This window comes from Cyrtonyx montezumae, unplaced genomic scaffold (assembly GCF_038088225.1).
Source record: "Cyrtonyx montezumae isolate F1298 unplaced genomic scaffold, pur_monq_1.0 scaffold_3, whole genome shotgun sequence".
Lineage (NCBI taxonomy): Eukaryota > Metazoa > Chordata > Aves > Galliformes > Odontophoridae > Cyrtonyx > Cyrtonyx montezumae.
In genome coordinates this window covers 59,495,466-59,511,760 of record NW_027072034.1, presented here as the reverse complement: position 1 = coordinate 59,511,760, position 16,295 = coordinate 59,495,466, and the positions used below count along the sequence as shown (strand labels likewise).

The 16,295-nt window shown below is 41.7% G+C and overlaps 1 protein-coding gene across 1 annotated transcript in view; it reads left to right on the top strand.

Annotated features, from left to right (window-relative positions):
* The window catches only part of MRPS6 (mitochondrial ribosomal protein S6), a 45,188-nt gene extending 38,509 nt beyond the window's left edge, over positions 1–6,679 (top strand). The window contains exon 3 of the mRNA XM_065741712.1: positions 6,420–6,679. Coding sequence (XP_065597784.1) covers positions 6,420–6,600 — 181 coding nt within the window. The 3' untranslated portion in view covers positions 6,601–6,679. The remainder of the gene's footprint in view (positions 1–6,419) is intronic.
* The last annotated feature ends 9,616 nt before the right edge of the window (positions 6,680–16,295 follow it).

Sequence of the window (16,295 nt, the reverse complement as noted above, 5' to 3'; positions counted from 1 at the left end):
AATATTGCAACTGCTTGTAAAATGATAGATCTCAGTAGTACAGTCTGTGGGTTTGCACTTTGTGGCATACCTGTTTTCTTTGGCCTTGCCAGACTATGCCTTAATCATACGCTTGTGACACTTCATGCTTCAAGGCATCAGATTAAGGAGCTGGTTTGGGGGAGGTGGTTGGTATGCAGGATATTTTTACTTCAGGGAAGCTGGTACAAGGGAGGCTGCAAAACATCTTTAAAAAATAGGTTTGAGGCACTCCTTTGGGAAGGTAGTGGCTCAAACATTTTGCAAACTAGGGTTCTGTTACGCTGGAAGGAGCTATGGTAGGGGCTTTAGGGAGAAGAAAGTGGCCAAGCATAATTGGAGTTTGCATATTGCCGCCTTCTGGATATCTTGATATGCCCTAGAGATTTGTTGTTAGACATTTTTTTAAATGTTACTTCTATTTTTATTTTTTGTTATTTCTGTTGTAGAAAAGATGCATTTCATCAGTTTAGTCAGTGCTCAAATTTAGTACCGTTTGTAAATTGGTACAGCACTGTTGTCTTTCCCTTCCGCTTTGCTCTGTGTGTGCTTTCCCCACCTTAATCTACCTGTAACATTGTAATGTTTTTAGACCTTTCTTACATTTTTTAATTTTTCATTCTCTTTATTTGTGAATTCTCTAGGCAAACTGTGCATAATTCTGCAATGTCCATGTTCTCTTTGCCAACTTTTTCATTGCCTTGGTTTTTTTTTTTTTGTTTTTTTTTTCCCCTTTAAAATATGACTTTGAATAGATGGCAGTGCTGTTTTGTTATTTGCTTACTTGCCTCTCAGTCTTTTTTTGTTTTGCTCTTCACTCCCAGTTACCTCATCAGCCCACTTGTTCGCTGAAATAGGAAGTTCAGGTCTTACTTTTGTTCCTGGTGAATTGTGCTTTGGAAGCCTATCTTAACGTGTGCTTGAGATATTTCTTTTGAAGTTTCACAGGGACCCTAGTGGTGCTGGAGTATGCTAAGTAGCACAGGTACCTCCCTTGGAGGCTGTCCTGGGTTTGCCATGAATTTCTTCTAGCTCCCCTTGGTGGTTTAGGGTCTGAAGAAGTTTCTCCTTCTGTGGAAGCTCTTTGTGTTTTGCTTTTATGTGGCTCATGACTTCATGGCTCATTGTCAAGACATGGGCTTAGGAAAGAAGGGGCATGTGAATCCACCTCCTTCTTAGTGCCATGGTAGCCTAATATACAAGGAATAGACAGTTGTTAAGAGGAGTATTTCAGTAATTGAATGTCTTTAAGAGACGGAGTCTCTTTAAGAGACTGAGTATTTTGTAAGCTTATCAGTGTGAATTTTGTTACATGTTCCAAGTTTTCCTTTCCTACAAGATAGGAACTGTATTTACACAACTTATTTTTAAGCAAACAGCTTGTGGTAGAATAATATTCCTTGAGGACAAGAGATGTTAAATTGTCGTTCAGTAACCCATGATATCTGGATATAATTTTATTTATTTTTAAGAGTAAAATAACAGCTACACATCAGAGGTACTCTCAGAATTGTTTTCAGGTTTTGACAAACCATCTCATTACTGGCATCTCTTCCTAAAATTTAAGTGATCGTATGGTTGAAGGACTTCATCCTATATTACTGAAGGTTATACACCTTCTGTTTCCCTCAGGTAGACTGCCTCGATTTTTATGGTTCCTGAAGGCCAAATTGGAGAAAAGAAAAACAGACGAAAGACCTTGCAAAATTTCTTAATACCACCAGACTAAATTTATAGTTAATGTGCATCCTATGCTGTTGGGTTTGTTCAGATTTGAGAACATCTTGTGTCTTGGGCTGTTTCAGCAAAAAGTAGTTCTGGGTCTGCATTGTACTGGGGTGAGAACAAAACCAGTTTGAATGTTTGAGTATTAGGCATGCACGTAGTATTTTCTACAAAACTGATTGTCGTCTTCCACTAGATGGGGCTTTCTCCATTGATGAGTTGAACTATTACTTTCCCTTCAGATGCTTTTGTCCACGTGCATGTGTAAGTGCGCACGTACCTCGGGTACCAGAGCCCGGAAATGCTGTTTTTTTTTCTCACCTTACCTTTGAGTCTGCAATTTGGAGATTTCTGCTTTCTAGAAGAAGTGTCACAGTGCAATAATTTGAGATGTTGAGGTGCCAGTGTCATTTTCTGGTGCACCAAATTCTTTATCATCTTTGTGCAAGCATGTTGGTTAAATGTAATGGCCACCCCTAAGCAGTAATCCTTTCAGCTGTCTTTGTGACAGATTGGCAGACTTTTCAAATGCTGCCCTGTGAGCATGGCTTCTAAAATACTCAGAATAGGTCAGGCTTGTTTCTGTTTTGCAGTGAAACATTATTTTTCTATTTTTCTTCAACACTGCGTAATACCTTTCTGTTATTAAATTAGCTTAATGACAGACAACTATGTATAGGTTTGGCAAATGAAATTTCTGAAGACTGGGCAATTAAAATAAAGAAATCAGTTTTCCCCAGTGTACTGGTTTATTATGGATTTTTTGCATCCCTGTTATGGCACAGTTTAATTACTAAGATACCAGATCCTGGTTTTGATCTGGAACTTCCCAGTTGCTTTCCTTGTGATTTTAAAGGGGCTCCCATCTATTCCATGCGTGTTTTTTAAAAGCTAGAAGTAGCACATGTGCTAATCCTTCCAGCTACAAAATGATAATCCCTCTGAGCAGAAGCTTGCCTGCATGCCCCACTGAGGACAAGTGGCTGCAAGAGTTGAGAGAAAAAGCGAACTGTGGCTCTTCAAGAACAATGCAGTGGTTGCAAAGATGCAGTGGGCATTCATGTAGCAAAGCAATTTCATTAACAGAGGATTACCATAGTGAAAATGAATGTCCAGCTATTTTCATGAGAGTACCACAGCTTGCTTTCCCCATCACAGTTCCTTGTTTCCTTCTTGGGTGCTTAAACAGTATATTTTCTTGCCTTATCTTCCACTTCCCCATTAGGGAAGCTTACTTACACTGACAGTTGCTTTGTAAAGGAAAAATGTAAAGGCAAGATAGCTAATGGAGATTGAGCTTATCATCTTTAAGCATTCAAATGTTTTCTGGGCACAACTGTGGGACCACACAGTCTTTTCCAAGTCTACCATGTGTGTTCTTTTGTCCTCTGCTTCCCAATCACATACCACGTAGCCTTGCAGTCATGTTCCAGAAGGATTTACAAGTGAGTTTTGATCCAGGTGTCATTCAGAGTTCTTTGAAGCCATATAGAGTCCATTTGAAAGCAAAATATTTGGGCATCTTTAGGACTTAACCTTCAAAACATTTCTGGCTTGGATATACTAAAAAAGATAAATGAAACCTGGCTTTTTTGTGTTTATTTATTTATTTAATTTAAGCATTGTTTAAATATGTTTCACTGGGTAGTCTGCTCTCCTGTATTTACATCATCCTTCTATTTACAGTCGAGCAAGATGACAAAAATAACTGTGGTCTCATATTGAATCAGTGGAATTTTCCTGCATTTCTCCCCTGATGACTTGGCTGACTCCTAGACAGCCTAAATGCTTTTGCATTTCTGCTTGCACAAATGAGGTGGTTCCTCTCCTTTATTTTTCCCCATCTTTAAGTCTCACTGGGATTTGCTTTTGCTTACTACACAAGCAGCAGAGACGGCGTGGTGGATAGGGCCATAGATGGCTGGCTGAAATTAAGACGTGCCTTATTAGAGTGGGTGAAAAAAGCCCATAACCTCATGACAGCTGATTTAAATGCATGTATTTGGAAGGAAGGTGTTCTGGATCTCAGCGGGAATTGCATTGTCAATTGTGTTTGCTTATTCTTTCTGCAGCTGTTATTTTCTTCTCTTCCTTTAATGAAAGAATAACAATTTTTATGCTGGCCCTCCTTTGCTCTTTTTTTTTTTACACAGGAATGCAATTGCTGCTTGTTACCTTGAAGACTGGTTGATGTTTTAAAAAAATGACTTTGTCCCCAATTACTGCAGTTTTGCATCCTCAGATAAAATACCTATTCTGCGAGGAGTCATAAAGATATGCTGCAACAGCTCATCCTCCCATCCCCCACTTCTCCTTCAGTTATCAACAGTGCGTCAGTGGAAATTTCCACCGTTTGCTAATGTGAGAGAAAGCACAAAGTTGCAGAGCAGCCTTTTGAAGGGAAAAAAAAAACCACCACAAAACCAACAAAAAAAATCTACTGCCGTTTTAAAAGCACAATGAAAAGCAGTGTAGCAGAAATGAAATCAGGTTCTGGAGAAGTGGGATTAATACGGTGCGTCAAAGAGCACGGTTTGCAAAATGAATGAATGCTCCTGCAAACTAAAAGCTATGGGAAGGGGGCATGGGAGTGATGGCATGGCATCAGCTTGGATTTCTCCCCCCATCTTGCCTTATATTAGTCACAACTGTGAAAGGATTGAGAAGGGTTCCTCCACTGGAGAAGATCTAAGTGGCATTTGTTAAATTTACCAGCGGCTTTTAATGGCTTAAACAGAAAAACACTTTCCCTTTTCAAGGGGTGTGCATCCTTCAGAATTGTTTTGCCACAATCCTAATGACTTGTCCAAGCTTCAAACTCATTCTTCTCCCTAAACTTTTAACCAGGTGGCATCTCCTGTTTTCTGATCGCCAGAAAACAGGAGGCAGATCATTTTTCCTAACAAATTAAGCCAAACCCATTTCCCTCTGTGGGTATTTGCAAGGAGGACTGAGCTCCCCATAACCCTCCAAGCCCTCCTTAAGGTTAAGTGTCCCTGCATCTCGCAGCAGCCCTCCCTGCTGCGGTCACCATAGCAGACATGAGCTGGCACTGGTTCCACACTCCTGTGATGCTCAGCCAAGGCCCGCACTGGCTGGGCACCTGTTCTGGAGGAGTGGCTGCTTCTGGAGGAGGGCTCCTTTGCAGGCTGCAAAGGAGATTTCTTGCTATCAGGCTCTTCACCTGGAGGAACTTGGTGCTTCCATCTGCTTTTTCTGGAAAAGTCTTCAGCCCTGAATTGTAACTATTAATACAGGTGCCTGCGTAAGAGGTTCAAGATGAAGATGTCTGGCTGAGAAGAATCTTCTTTGCAGTTATTTTCCATGTGATAATTTCACCTCTTTGCGGCAGTCCAGCAGATTTCTGGAATTCATTTGTGAGCTAACAGGTCTTCTGTGTCTGTACTCTCTCTTGGTGTTAATTGTGCAAGGCATTTAGTTGGGCAAAAAAGAGCTCTAATGCAGGTCAACAGCATGGATGTGCATTTGTCTTTTTCTGGAGACCCCAACTCCTGTAGTTCCCATTCAGCCTCCCATTCCAGCTGCTGGTCATGGGGACTGATCCACCAACATCACCTCTATGGAAGTGACTTTCACCTTGATAGGAGCCTTTGTCTCCTGCAGGATGCAGTTCTGTTAGGTACAGTTTTTAAATCCAGCTGGGACGCTTGATCCTGCTTGGGTGTTAGTGATTTGAGAGCAGGGTTCTTGACAAATGCGTTGTTTGACTTCATTTAAGAGATACTACTTTCAGGGTATTCTGATGCTTTGTGGGAAGGTGCAGTACTTCAGCCAAGGTATTTACTGTACTAATATATGTACTACATGCTATGCTGATTTAGGATACTAATGGGGGAGCAATGTTCTCCTTCCTGTAGGTAGGCAGTAGGGTTTGTTTTGCAGATGCCAAAGGTAGTTGTGTGGTGGGGACGAGGTGCTTACCTGGGGCAGTGTATTTAGTCCATTCTGTGCATGTGTGGAAGGAAGACCTTTTTCAGTCTTGCCAAGGTCAGCAAGACAGCATGCTTGTCAGGTGCCAACTGTGCAAGTTGGCATTTCCTGAATGCAGCTTCAGCTCCTGCCCCCAGATAGATGATTTAAGCTCTGCTCACGTTGGAGAGGTGCCTAATTCAGGATAAGTCCATCTATTTGGGCTCATTTTATTGCTTGCTCTTTTTTTTTTCTTTTGTTTTTAATTTACATTCAGTTCCAAAGCAGAACTTTAAAGAAATATGTGTGTACATATTGTGTGTACATAAGCTTGAGGTGTTTTGTGCTGAATCTGTTTCCCAGTGAAACAGCGCTGTGAATTCAAAGGAGAATGATTGTTGTAAGCAAAGTTAATATGCCACCTTACCTTTTTCTTTTCTTTTTAAGAAAAAAAAATCCCAACAAATATTCAGATCTAGGTATGGAGAAGAATGGAGCAGGTAACGAGAAGATTAAGGTCTCTTCCACGTGCTGTGCAACCAAGAAACGTTCAGACTGAGCCTGCTTCTGTTAAGCTTTTAATATTTGAAATAAAAATAATACTGAGCTTTTATTTAAAAGAAATCTGGTAGCAAAAGTTTAGAAAAAAATGAGAAATCTTCATTTGAGAAATCTCACTGTTATTTGAATTAAAGTTGTAGTACAGGTATTTCTTTTTTTTATTGTATGTGTGTTTCTCATTGCAGGTATTTTTTGGTAGACTTAGAGGGCCCACCTTCAATTGTATCGACCATGATGGATCATTTAGGACGTGATATTGATGTAATTAGACGTGCTTTTGTAAAGCATCCTGTGTCAAAGAAAGAAGAATGCAGTGGCATAGTTCCAGTCAACTATGAAGACAAACTAATGCCCAAGAAGAAATGAATATTCTAAATCTCATGTTTGAAACTTTTAAGAGATTTTTTTAGCCCTACTTTTTAATACAATTTTGATAAGTAATATCCATCAAGTAATCCATAAGTAATACCCAAAGTAATCAGTTTTAGCAATGTTATATGTGTGGTGTGGTACACTTAAATTACTGTTGTAACATTTGAGGTTTTGTTTTGTTTAAAATAACTTGAGTTGAATTAATCTGTATGCTTATCTTGATATTTGACAGCTCTGAAAATGGATTTTCTTTTCTCTTAGAATATTACATTGATAAGATTTATCCATCATCATAACACTCAAAATAGCATTCTTTTCAAAGACAGATTACTTCATAATATGCATATTTACATAAGAGATTAAGAAGTCTACAGACATGTAGCACAATAGTATGTGATCTGTTTGAGGATTTTCTTGCTTGTTTTTGGAAAAAGGTAATAAAAATGTGATTAAAAATAAAACTTGACTCATTTTTTTTTTTAAGAACAGAAAAAGTACAAGAAGAAACCACTCATGCTGCCTAAAGACATGCCAAACTTTTCTTTAATGTCATGGTAGAACTGCGTTCAAAGTACAGGTAAAGAGTTACTCTGTATACAAAAAGCTAGAAACTTCCAATTGGCACTTGAGCAAATGACCACAATGTTGAGTGGAAGAAGAATAAAAGATGTTCTGTTTTACCATCAACTAGACCCAGACTGGACATTGGAACTGAGGAAAATAGTTGTAGGATGGACCTTCCTTCCTCATAGGTGTGAGCTTAGCCAGGAGGAGCTGTGGGGTTGTAAGTCCATGCTGTGGGGTTGGATGCGTGTTCTGCCTCAGGCTGGCAGCATATGAAGCACAAACTAAAATAGGGAAATACATACAAATGTGGTTTACTCAAGTTCCTCAGACGTTCTCCTTAATGGGACATGAGCAGAAACCTGTAGCCTAAAGCCTAAAGATTCCCATCATCTTTTGTGGTTTCAGTCTTTTGAGAAATGAGTGCTTCACTATTTTTGGTCACCTACCTATTCACAGAACAAATTGGGCTTCCTTGTGTTAAACAAGGCAAGGTTCTCTCTTGTGTTACCACCTGTGCAGGCTATTCACCTACACCTCCATCCATTCTTCTTTTATTTTTTTGTTTTGCATAGGTGAACAAAAAGGGTACTTGTTTGTCACTTTTTTTTTTATTATTCTTTAAGAAAAAATGCTTTCAAGACTAGTTTAAAACAGCTTCCCTCTGGCTAGGAATTTGGGCCCTGGACTTCATTTGAATAGAAAGGAGGATATATAAGCTTTCAGCTTCACTAAATGAAGAAGATTGAAAACAGGCTGCACGTGCACAAATACTGTATGTTTGTCTTCATTCAATTCCCTTTAGCATCATATTAAATCTGCCATTTAATTTGTTTCAGTTTTAATGTTGATGCCTTTGTTCAGAAGGAAAATTGTAGATGGTCATTGAGGATGAGCTGTCAGCTTATTATCTATCAAAAAACACATGATCGTATTTGTTATGAATTAGGACCTGAGGTGAGTTGGACTTTCATATCGCTGTGTTCTGTGGGCCCTGTTTCTGGTCCAAACAGAGCATCATGGATGCCAGGGGTAGAAAACTTAGTCTGCTGAATCTGGCTTATCCCAAGAGTGGATCAGCAATAGCGAATCTTTTGGACCGTCAGCTGATCCCAAAGAAAAGCAGCAGTACCAGCTCTGAGAGATCACAGACTCCAAAAGGACAGAAAACATGCTACCAAACCAGTTTCTTTGTACTCGGAAGCATTGAATGTGCACAGGGGAAGGACTGAAAATCTCTGCCTTTGGGATAGACATAGTGCCCACTGAAGCCAGCGGCCACAGGCACAGCAGTGCTTGCAGGCCTGCTACGTGGTTATACAAGCACTCGTGCTTCCTCAGCAGCAGGATTTATTTATAAAAGGTCTGCTGAATAGCTGTCTCTTAACTGGATGTACTATTTTCTTCGTAATTGATAGTTTCTAATATGAACATAATTTTTTTTTTTAATGGGGATTGGGTGGGGGAGGATGAGGAAGGAGCCTTGGGTTGCAATTTGTTTAGCCCAGTCAGCCGCTCAGACTGGTAGTTAGCTATTTCAGGAAAGTAATGCAGAACAGTGCACACATTCTCTCAGCAGCTATAAACACTGGAATGGGCATTGGATTGTATCTGATGATTTGAGCGGTTCTGGTTTTGGGCAGTCTGAGTTATGCTACAGAAAGAAGCTGGGAGCTATACCTTGAGCAGTCACAGATTCTCCCAGCAGGGAGAGGGGAAGTCTCAGCACGTCTTTGAGGTGTGCTGGGAGTTTTTTGATAGTTGAGAGCTGATTTGTCCCACCAGACTCTTGATCTCCAAGAATAAAATTTCAGGATGCTGTCTGGTGTCAGTGGAGAGCTGGAAGAGTCTGTGCAGTGGGAGTGACAAATAATCAAACATCAGACTCCACCAGCATTCCCGAAGGCCTAAACAATTTGAGTACTAGTATTTTAAATTTTGTTTACCAAATAGTCAGATAATGAAGCTCCTTGATACTTCCTTAGATGTTAGAAGCTGTGGTGCCCCATCCCTGGAGGCACTCAAGGCCAGGTTGGATGGGGCCCTGGGCAGCCTGAGCTGCTGGGGGCAGCCCTGCCTGTGGCAGCAAGTTTGGGTGGGTGGGCTTTGGTGTCCCTTCCAACCCAAACCATTCTGTGATTCTGTGCTCACAAGTGTATGAAATAAGCAGTTTTACACTCCTGATTAGTCTGTTTTTCTTGTAGATTGTGGAGATGCACTGACTTAGGTAAGTATTAACCTACCAATTGACAGTTCTGGCTCAGAAATACTTTATCTTCTCTATCTTACTTCTGGCAAACAAATAAGCACAAGAGATTTTCTGGTGAAGATCGCAGGTATGCCTTCAATCACACATTGGAGAGACTTGATGTCTCTCACTCAGCTGAATACTGACTGCTCAGTGGTTTCTCCAGCAGGCTGGGGGCAATGCACCCTTGGAGCACTTAGCACTCTGCTTGCAAAGCACTTGGTGTGGCCTGACCCCAGGAAGTTTGTGCGCAGTGATGTGCTCCCACTGCCCCAGAGGCTGTACACCCTCTGTACATCTCAATAGTGTGAGCTTAAAGGATTTCAGGATCCTCAAAGTCAGCAGAGCATTTCTGCCACTGTCAGTGTTTTAATGGATCTCCCCAGAAATCACCTTGCAGCTGGACTTCTCTGGAGCAGCGAGCTGAGGCAGGTACAACAAATACGTGGAGAGGCAGCAATAATTAGAAGGTCAGGTCTCAAATGACTCACGAGCTCTGACCACAGAAACCCATCACTTGCCACTTAATGAAATCAGTTTCTGTTTAGTAAGGTGCTAACTTGTTTGAAGCAGTTGGAATCACAGCACTTTTTTCTGGGACTTAACCCATCTGCCACATTTTATTCCTTCTCAAGAATGGCTTTTGGGATCTGTCCAGCACTGCCAGTGACTCCAGCAAATGTTCAGGAATCAGGAGAAGCCCCTCCAGATAATTTGAACTTGTGGCATGTAATTGTGATCTTAAAAATAATGAGTATTGTTTAAAATGTGAGGTTCTTTTTATTGACCTTCTAGATTTTTAAGCTTTTATGATTCACTTTTTTCAATCTTAGTGGCTGGCACGGTTTTCATGTAACATCTGACCGAAGAGCTTTCAGAAAAACAGTTATAGCAAATGAGATTCTTGATAAATGCACTGGGGCTGGTGTTGTGTCCCTACACCCACTGAGACAGAACAAGGGAAATTAAAATGGAATTGTTATTTTGTCCTTCCTAGAACTCGGAGCTTCAGATACCATAAAAGTGAGAATTGATGCGGAGCCAAAACATTCATTTTCCCAAGTGCTGCATGAAGGGAAGATTAAAAATGTGTTATTTTCTGTGACCTATGTTATGTGTTGCTTTCTTAGTGATGCCTTGGCAGACCTTTAGAAGCACACAGGCTGCAGCTGGTAGACTACCTTAGGGTAATGCTGCTCCTCTTTGCACTGCTATTTGTGCAATGCTGTGGAGGAGTGGGAGAGTCACCACTTATTGAATGTTGGTTAAGAGGGGGAGTGATGCATTGACAGATTCCATTGCTGGAGTATTCAAGGTTGCCTTCTAAAAGCATTTTCAAAGGAAGGTAATGTTCACTGTAAACCTGGGTGAGTTTTCATCCCTGTTATCTCTCCATTGTGCTTAGGCTGCCAAATCAACCTTGTTTGGAGAGTGCAAACTTGCACACAGAAAATCTGGCTTATTACAGCTTTCAGTGTGTTGATGTTGAGAATATTTGGGGGGATAGTGCAGATCCACTGAATCAGTTATGGGGCCTCTCGCTGGGTTCTGTAGGAACAGTTACATCCTGACTTAAGATTTACTTTCTTTGAAGTGCAAGCCAACTTGGTGGGGCTGGGAGAGTCTGGCACTTGTATTGGTTCCTGGGATTCGTGAGAAGCTTCTGTGCAAGGGTTGGTGGGTACACCTTGGAGAATGACTAACACCTGCAGGGCTCTCACAGAGCTGCTGGCTGTGTTAATGAGGTAAGTTATGCCTAGTTTTCTGCAGAGGGCTTACTTGGAATTTACATATACAGAGAAAGAGGCTTTAATTTTGAATTTCCCTTCACAATTCACCTTGAGTGTAGCAGCTGGCGAGGCAAGGTGGAAAAGCTTTTGTGGCCTATTCTCATCTCTCAGGCTGTCTACTGCACCATTTTCTGTGCACGACAGGAAGAATTAAAATGTCATACATAATCTGTATCATCTGTATGTGTTTGTACCTGAGAGAGATGACTGATGAAAATATAAAAAACCGAATGTTTATTATCTTATTAATGCATGAGCATCATTCCCATTCTCTTACTCAGTGAGTGGGAATGTTGTGAAAGAAATAATCAGTCCTTTAAATGTCAAGCACCTTAGAAATGCTATGATCCATAGTACTGGAATGGAAGGGTGAATGAGGTTGAATATCTCATTCAAAATTAGGTGGCTGCAGGCATGATTATGATAGGCTACACCTGGTGAAAAGTGTGCTGGAGGAAGTTGACAGTGGAGCAAAGAATCTGCAAAGAGAAAACAAAGGGTCGTAGAATCATAGAATGAGTTGGGTCGGAAGGGACCTCAAAGCCCACCCAATTTGAAGTCCCTGCCAGGGGCAGGGCTGCCACTCACCAGATCAGGCTGCCACGGGCTCCATCCTTGTCTGACTGTAAGTCAGAAGAGTGCTCAGGTGGCCAAGAAGGCCAATGGCATCCTGATTTGCATCAGAAATTGTGCATCCAGCAGAAGCAGGGAGGTGATCATTACTCTGTACTTGGCACTGGTGGCCACATCTTGAATACTGTGTTCAGTTCTGGGCCTCTCACCACAAGAAAGGCATTGAGGCACTGGAACATGTCCAGAGAAGGGCACAAGTCCAAGGGGTCTGGAGCACAAGTCTGATGGGGAGCAACTGAGGGAACTGGGATTGTTCAGTCTGGAGGATAGGAGGCTCAAGGGAGACCTCATCACTCTACAATCGAGAGGAGGCTGTGACAAAGTGGGGGTCAGCTTCTTCTCCTGGGTAACAGTGATAGGATGAGAGGTAATGGCCACGAATTGTGCCAGGGGAGGTTCAGGTTGGATATTAGGAAACATTTCCTCTCAGCAAGAGCAGTGAGGCAGTGGCACAGGCTGCACAGGGAGGTGGTAGAGTCACCATCCCTGGAGGTGTTCAAGAAAAGAGTAGGTGCAGTACTTAGGGACATGGTTTAGTGTACAGTATTGGTAGTAGGGGAATGGTTAGACTAGGTGATCTTAGGGCTTTTTTCCGATCTTAATATTCTGTGATTCTATCCAACCTGGCCTTGAGTGCCTCCAAGAATTGGGCACCACAGCTCCACTGAGCAGCCTGTGCCAGCCCGTCACCACCTTCTCAGTGAAAAATTTCCCTCTTACATCTAAACTAAATCTCCCCTCTTTTAGTTTGAAACCAATCCCCTTTGTCCTATCACTGTCAGACTCTGTAAAAAGTTGTTCTCCTTCCTATATATAATGAAACCTTAATATACTGGAAAGTCTCCCCAGAGTGTTCTCTTCTCCAGACTGAACAGGCCCAGCTCCCTGAGCCTGTCTTCACAGGAGAGGTGCTCCAGCCCTCTGATCATCTTTGTGCCACCCTTTGGACCTGTCCCAATGGCTCCTGTACTGAGGGCCCCAGGCCTGGATGCAGTACTCCAGATGGGGCAAAACAGAGAAGGACAATCCATCCCTCTCCCTGCTGCCTTCTCCTCTTGTGATGCAGCCCAAAAGACCAAATGCATTCTGGGCTGCAAGCACACACTGCTGACTCATGTACAGCTTTTTGTCCACCGAAAACTCCATGTTCTTCTCCACAGGGCTGATCTCAATGAGTTCTTCTCCCAGTCTCTATACATATCTGGGATTGCCCCAACCGCAGTGCAACACCTTGCACTTGGGCTTGTTGGTCCCCTTAGTGGGTCTCTCACTAAGCACAGGCCACAAAGGCATGTAGGAATGCTGGGGGTAAAAAAAACATGCATATCCCTCCCTCTGCCCTGAAGTAAGCTGTGTGTTTGAACGGAGTGCTGGGAGCAGCTGGTGGGTATGGGTTTGTGCCCAGCTTGCTCAAAGTGTAGACACAAGACTTGTGCTGCATCAGCATGCTGGAGGAGAGTCAAACCAAAATTGTTTGATCCTCCAACATGCTAACTGTGAGGCAGGGTAGGATATTGCAAGTTGTACCAGCCACTGGAAAGTGCAAATGGTTTGCTTTAGTAATCCCTGTAATCCCCTATAAATAATGCCCTCCCCTATATTGATTAAAAAAATTACATAACAGCTTCACCCAGCCAAAGGGAAAAAATAAACAAAACAAAAAATCATCCAATACGCTCGTGATGCTGGTCAGATTCATCTGAGCCGCATTAGGAGGGCTTAGTACTGCAGCCAGAGAAAGGAGGACTGTCATCCGGAAGGAATATCTGTGTAATCTTAGGATGAAAAAATAGTTTTCAAGAAACTCCAGACCCCAAATCTTTGTTTGTTATGCAGGATGCAGGCTGAGATGGAAGGTGGGGGATTTGTATGTTGGATCATGTTTAGCTGCTCCCTCACTGGAACTTTCCCCCTACAGTTTCTACACTGGCATTCAGGTCAGCAGTGGCTGCACAAATTGTGAGGAGGTGGCTCATCCATCTGCATGGAAGTATGGTTCATCCATGGGCATAGCACATGGAAAAATCACTGCAGGCTTGTACTGGCACCCTTGTTAAACTTTGCTAAAGGGTGATTTAGTGGCTCAGGAGACAGAGTTGCATGTGTTTCTCTCCATGGGCTGAACTGTGCTGTCAGAGCTGCTGGGAGATATTTGTGATGTGGCTGAAGGAAATTGTTCTCAGGTTAGAAAATTGCATAGGGACTGCTGATTGCTGACCACTGAGCCCAAGATTTAGCTTTAAATATATATGCATATTTGAGCAATGTACATTCAGAAGCACCAAGTTGTCCTGAGTTCTTACACTGTCTCAGGCTGTGCTTTAAGCTGCAGACTGCAGGAGTGGCCTGTGCTTGATGGAGTTAATAGTCATGCCCATTTGATGGTCCTTGAAGTTGCCAAAGGGAAATACGAGGAATGCTTAGAGACACAGCCCCAGCAAGATCTGCGACTACATGTCCTTTTCAGGTCTGGAAGCTAAGGAAAGGGACACCAAAAGGGAAGCATAGCTGCAGCCTTTCCTTTCCATTGAGAAAGGCTTGGAGGGTTTCTGAGAAGGCTTTCTGTGTAAGGGGGGTGAATCACTACTGAAGAGTGTGGCAGTCCTTGAGTAGGTTTGTGCTGCTGGCTTCTCCACAGACCTCTGCTGGCGCTGAGTAATCACTGAGATGAGTGGGGCTGATGACTGCAAGGATGACTGTAAATCACAGCACCGTGATGGCTCCTGCACGTGACATTCCTCTCAACCTCTGGGAACTCTAAAAACAGCTGTGGTCTAAAACCCCCAGTAAATTGCACTGTGAAAATGAACTGGTAAGAGCAAGAGCCCCCTCTGAGTGTTATTATGATTTGAATTACATGGTCCTTAAATGCTGGCATTTGAAAAAGTACAATAGTGGTCTTCCTCATGTGAGAATCCACAGAAATGTTATGGGTTCTTTTAATGGTAAATGTGGGCAACCCATTGAAGCCAGTTGGAGTCCATGGTACATGATTTTACCAAAAGTATTCACTAAGGTATTTTTGTGAGAATGAAAATTAAGAAGTCTAGATGGTCAGCAAGGTACCTCGTTCCTGGAAACACTTGCACATGTTATGTTTTATTCCCATGTCATTGATTTTTTCTCGCATCTGGAGGAAAACATCTATTTACTTTGGCTTCCCCTGTTAAGCAGTCTAACTGCTTACTTGCACAAAGCTAAGCACGTGCCTGAAAACATGTAAAATCAGCAACTCGCTTCATGGCATGCAGGTCTGAAAATCAGAGCTTTCTGCAGAGTTCATTCTAAAAGATTTCTAACAAACATTTGTTGGAAAATATATAACTTTACAAATTACTATTATTATTTTATTTTAAATCCTGGATATTTCCAGTCTAGCTGTTCACTACGGACCAGTTGAATCCTCCTTCAGATGCCAGTTTTTCCTTAGACCTAGATCAAAGTGAAAATCTTAGATCTCACTGAGATTTCATCTGTTTTGACATCTATCAGTGCTTTCTGCAGAGTTTTTTCAAAAAAGAAGAAAAAAAAAAAGAAACTTGGCATAGAGGAGACTCTCAGGGTGGGCCAATTAAGTTTAATGAGTTTTCTCTTCTTTGCTATGTATGTCCATGATACGAAAATACTTTGTAGGGTTCATCTGAGAGCCTTCTGGAGGTTTTGGAAAGCCTGCTGGTTTCTCCAGGCTTGTATTTTTGTAGACACACTTAGGGAAAAGATGGAAACTATTTCTGATTTCTAGTAAACTGACACCATTTGTTTCTGACATCTTTCAAAGTTCTGTCTGTTAGTTGGAGGTCAGAACAAATTTCAGTGGAAATATCTGAAATCTGAAAAAATCTGTTTTTTCCCTCATCTAGTTCTTTGTAAGTTTTCTACATTAGTTTTTGCTGTAAATGTGTTCATTTTTATCTTTTAATTTGTGCTTCATTGTCAGGAAACAAGCTGTTTCAAACAGGAAAAATCAATCCTCTTACAGTTGTAGGAAACTGCAATTTAAAGTACTCACATTTACTTGATTTTCAAGCTGTTCCAGGTGTCTTTCTATAATTAGATTAATTTACACATATTCTACACTTCTCTCATCTCTTCTTCAGTGCATTACTAAATCTATTTCTTCTCTTCTGACTTCTTCTAATTGAGCTCTTCTATCATCATCCATGGCCAGTGAACTGTTTAAGGAACTTTCTTTCTTTAGATTGCTAAAATATACTCTGTAGAAATTACGGAGGATCAGGTGAGGTGCACATTAAGTCTTCAAGCATTTCTTTAGAACTGTTCTCTACTGGCCTTAGAGCGTCATACAGAGCTCACGGGCCAGAAAGTGCCTCAGATCATTAATTTACTGGTTATCACAGGATCTAGTTATTGCCCTACTCCAAACAATTTTAACTTGGCCCAATAAGTTCAGTTTGGCATAGATTCTCTCACTGAAGGGCAGCCAGATCTGAAAT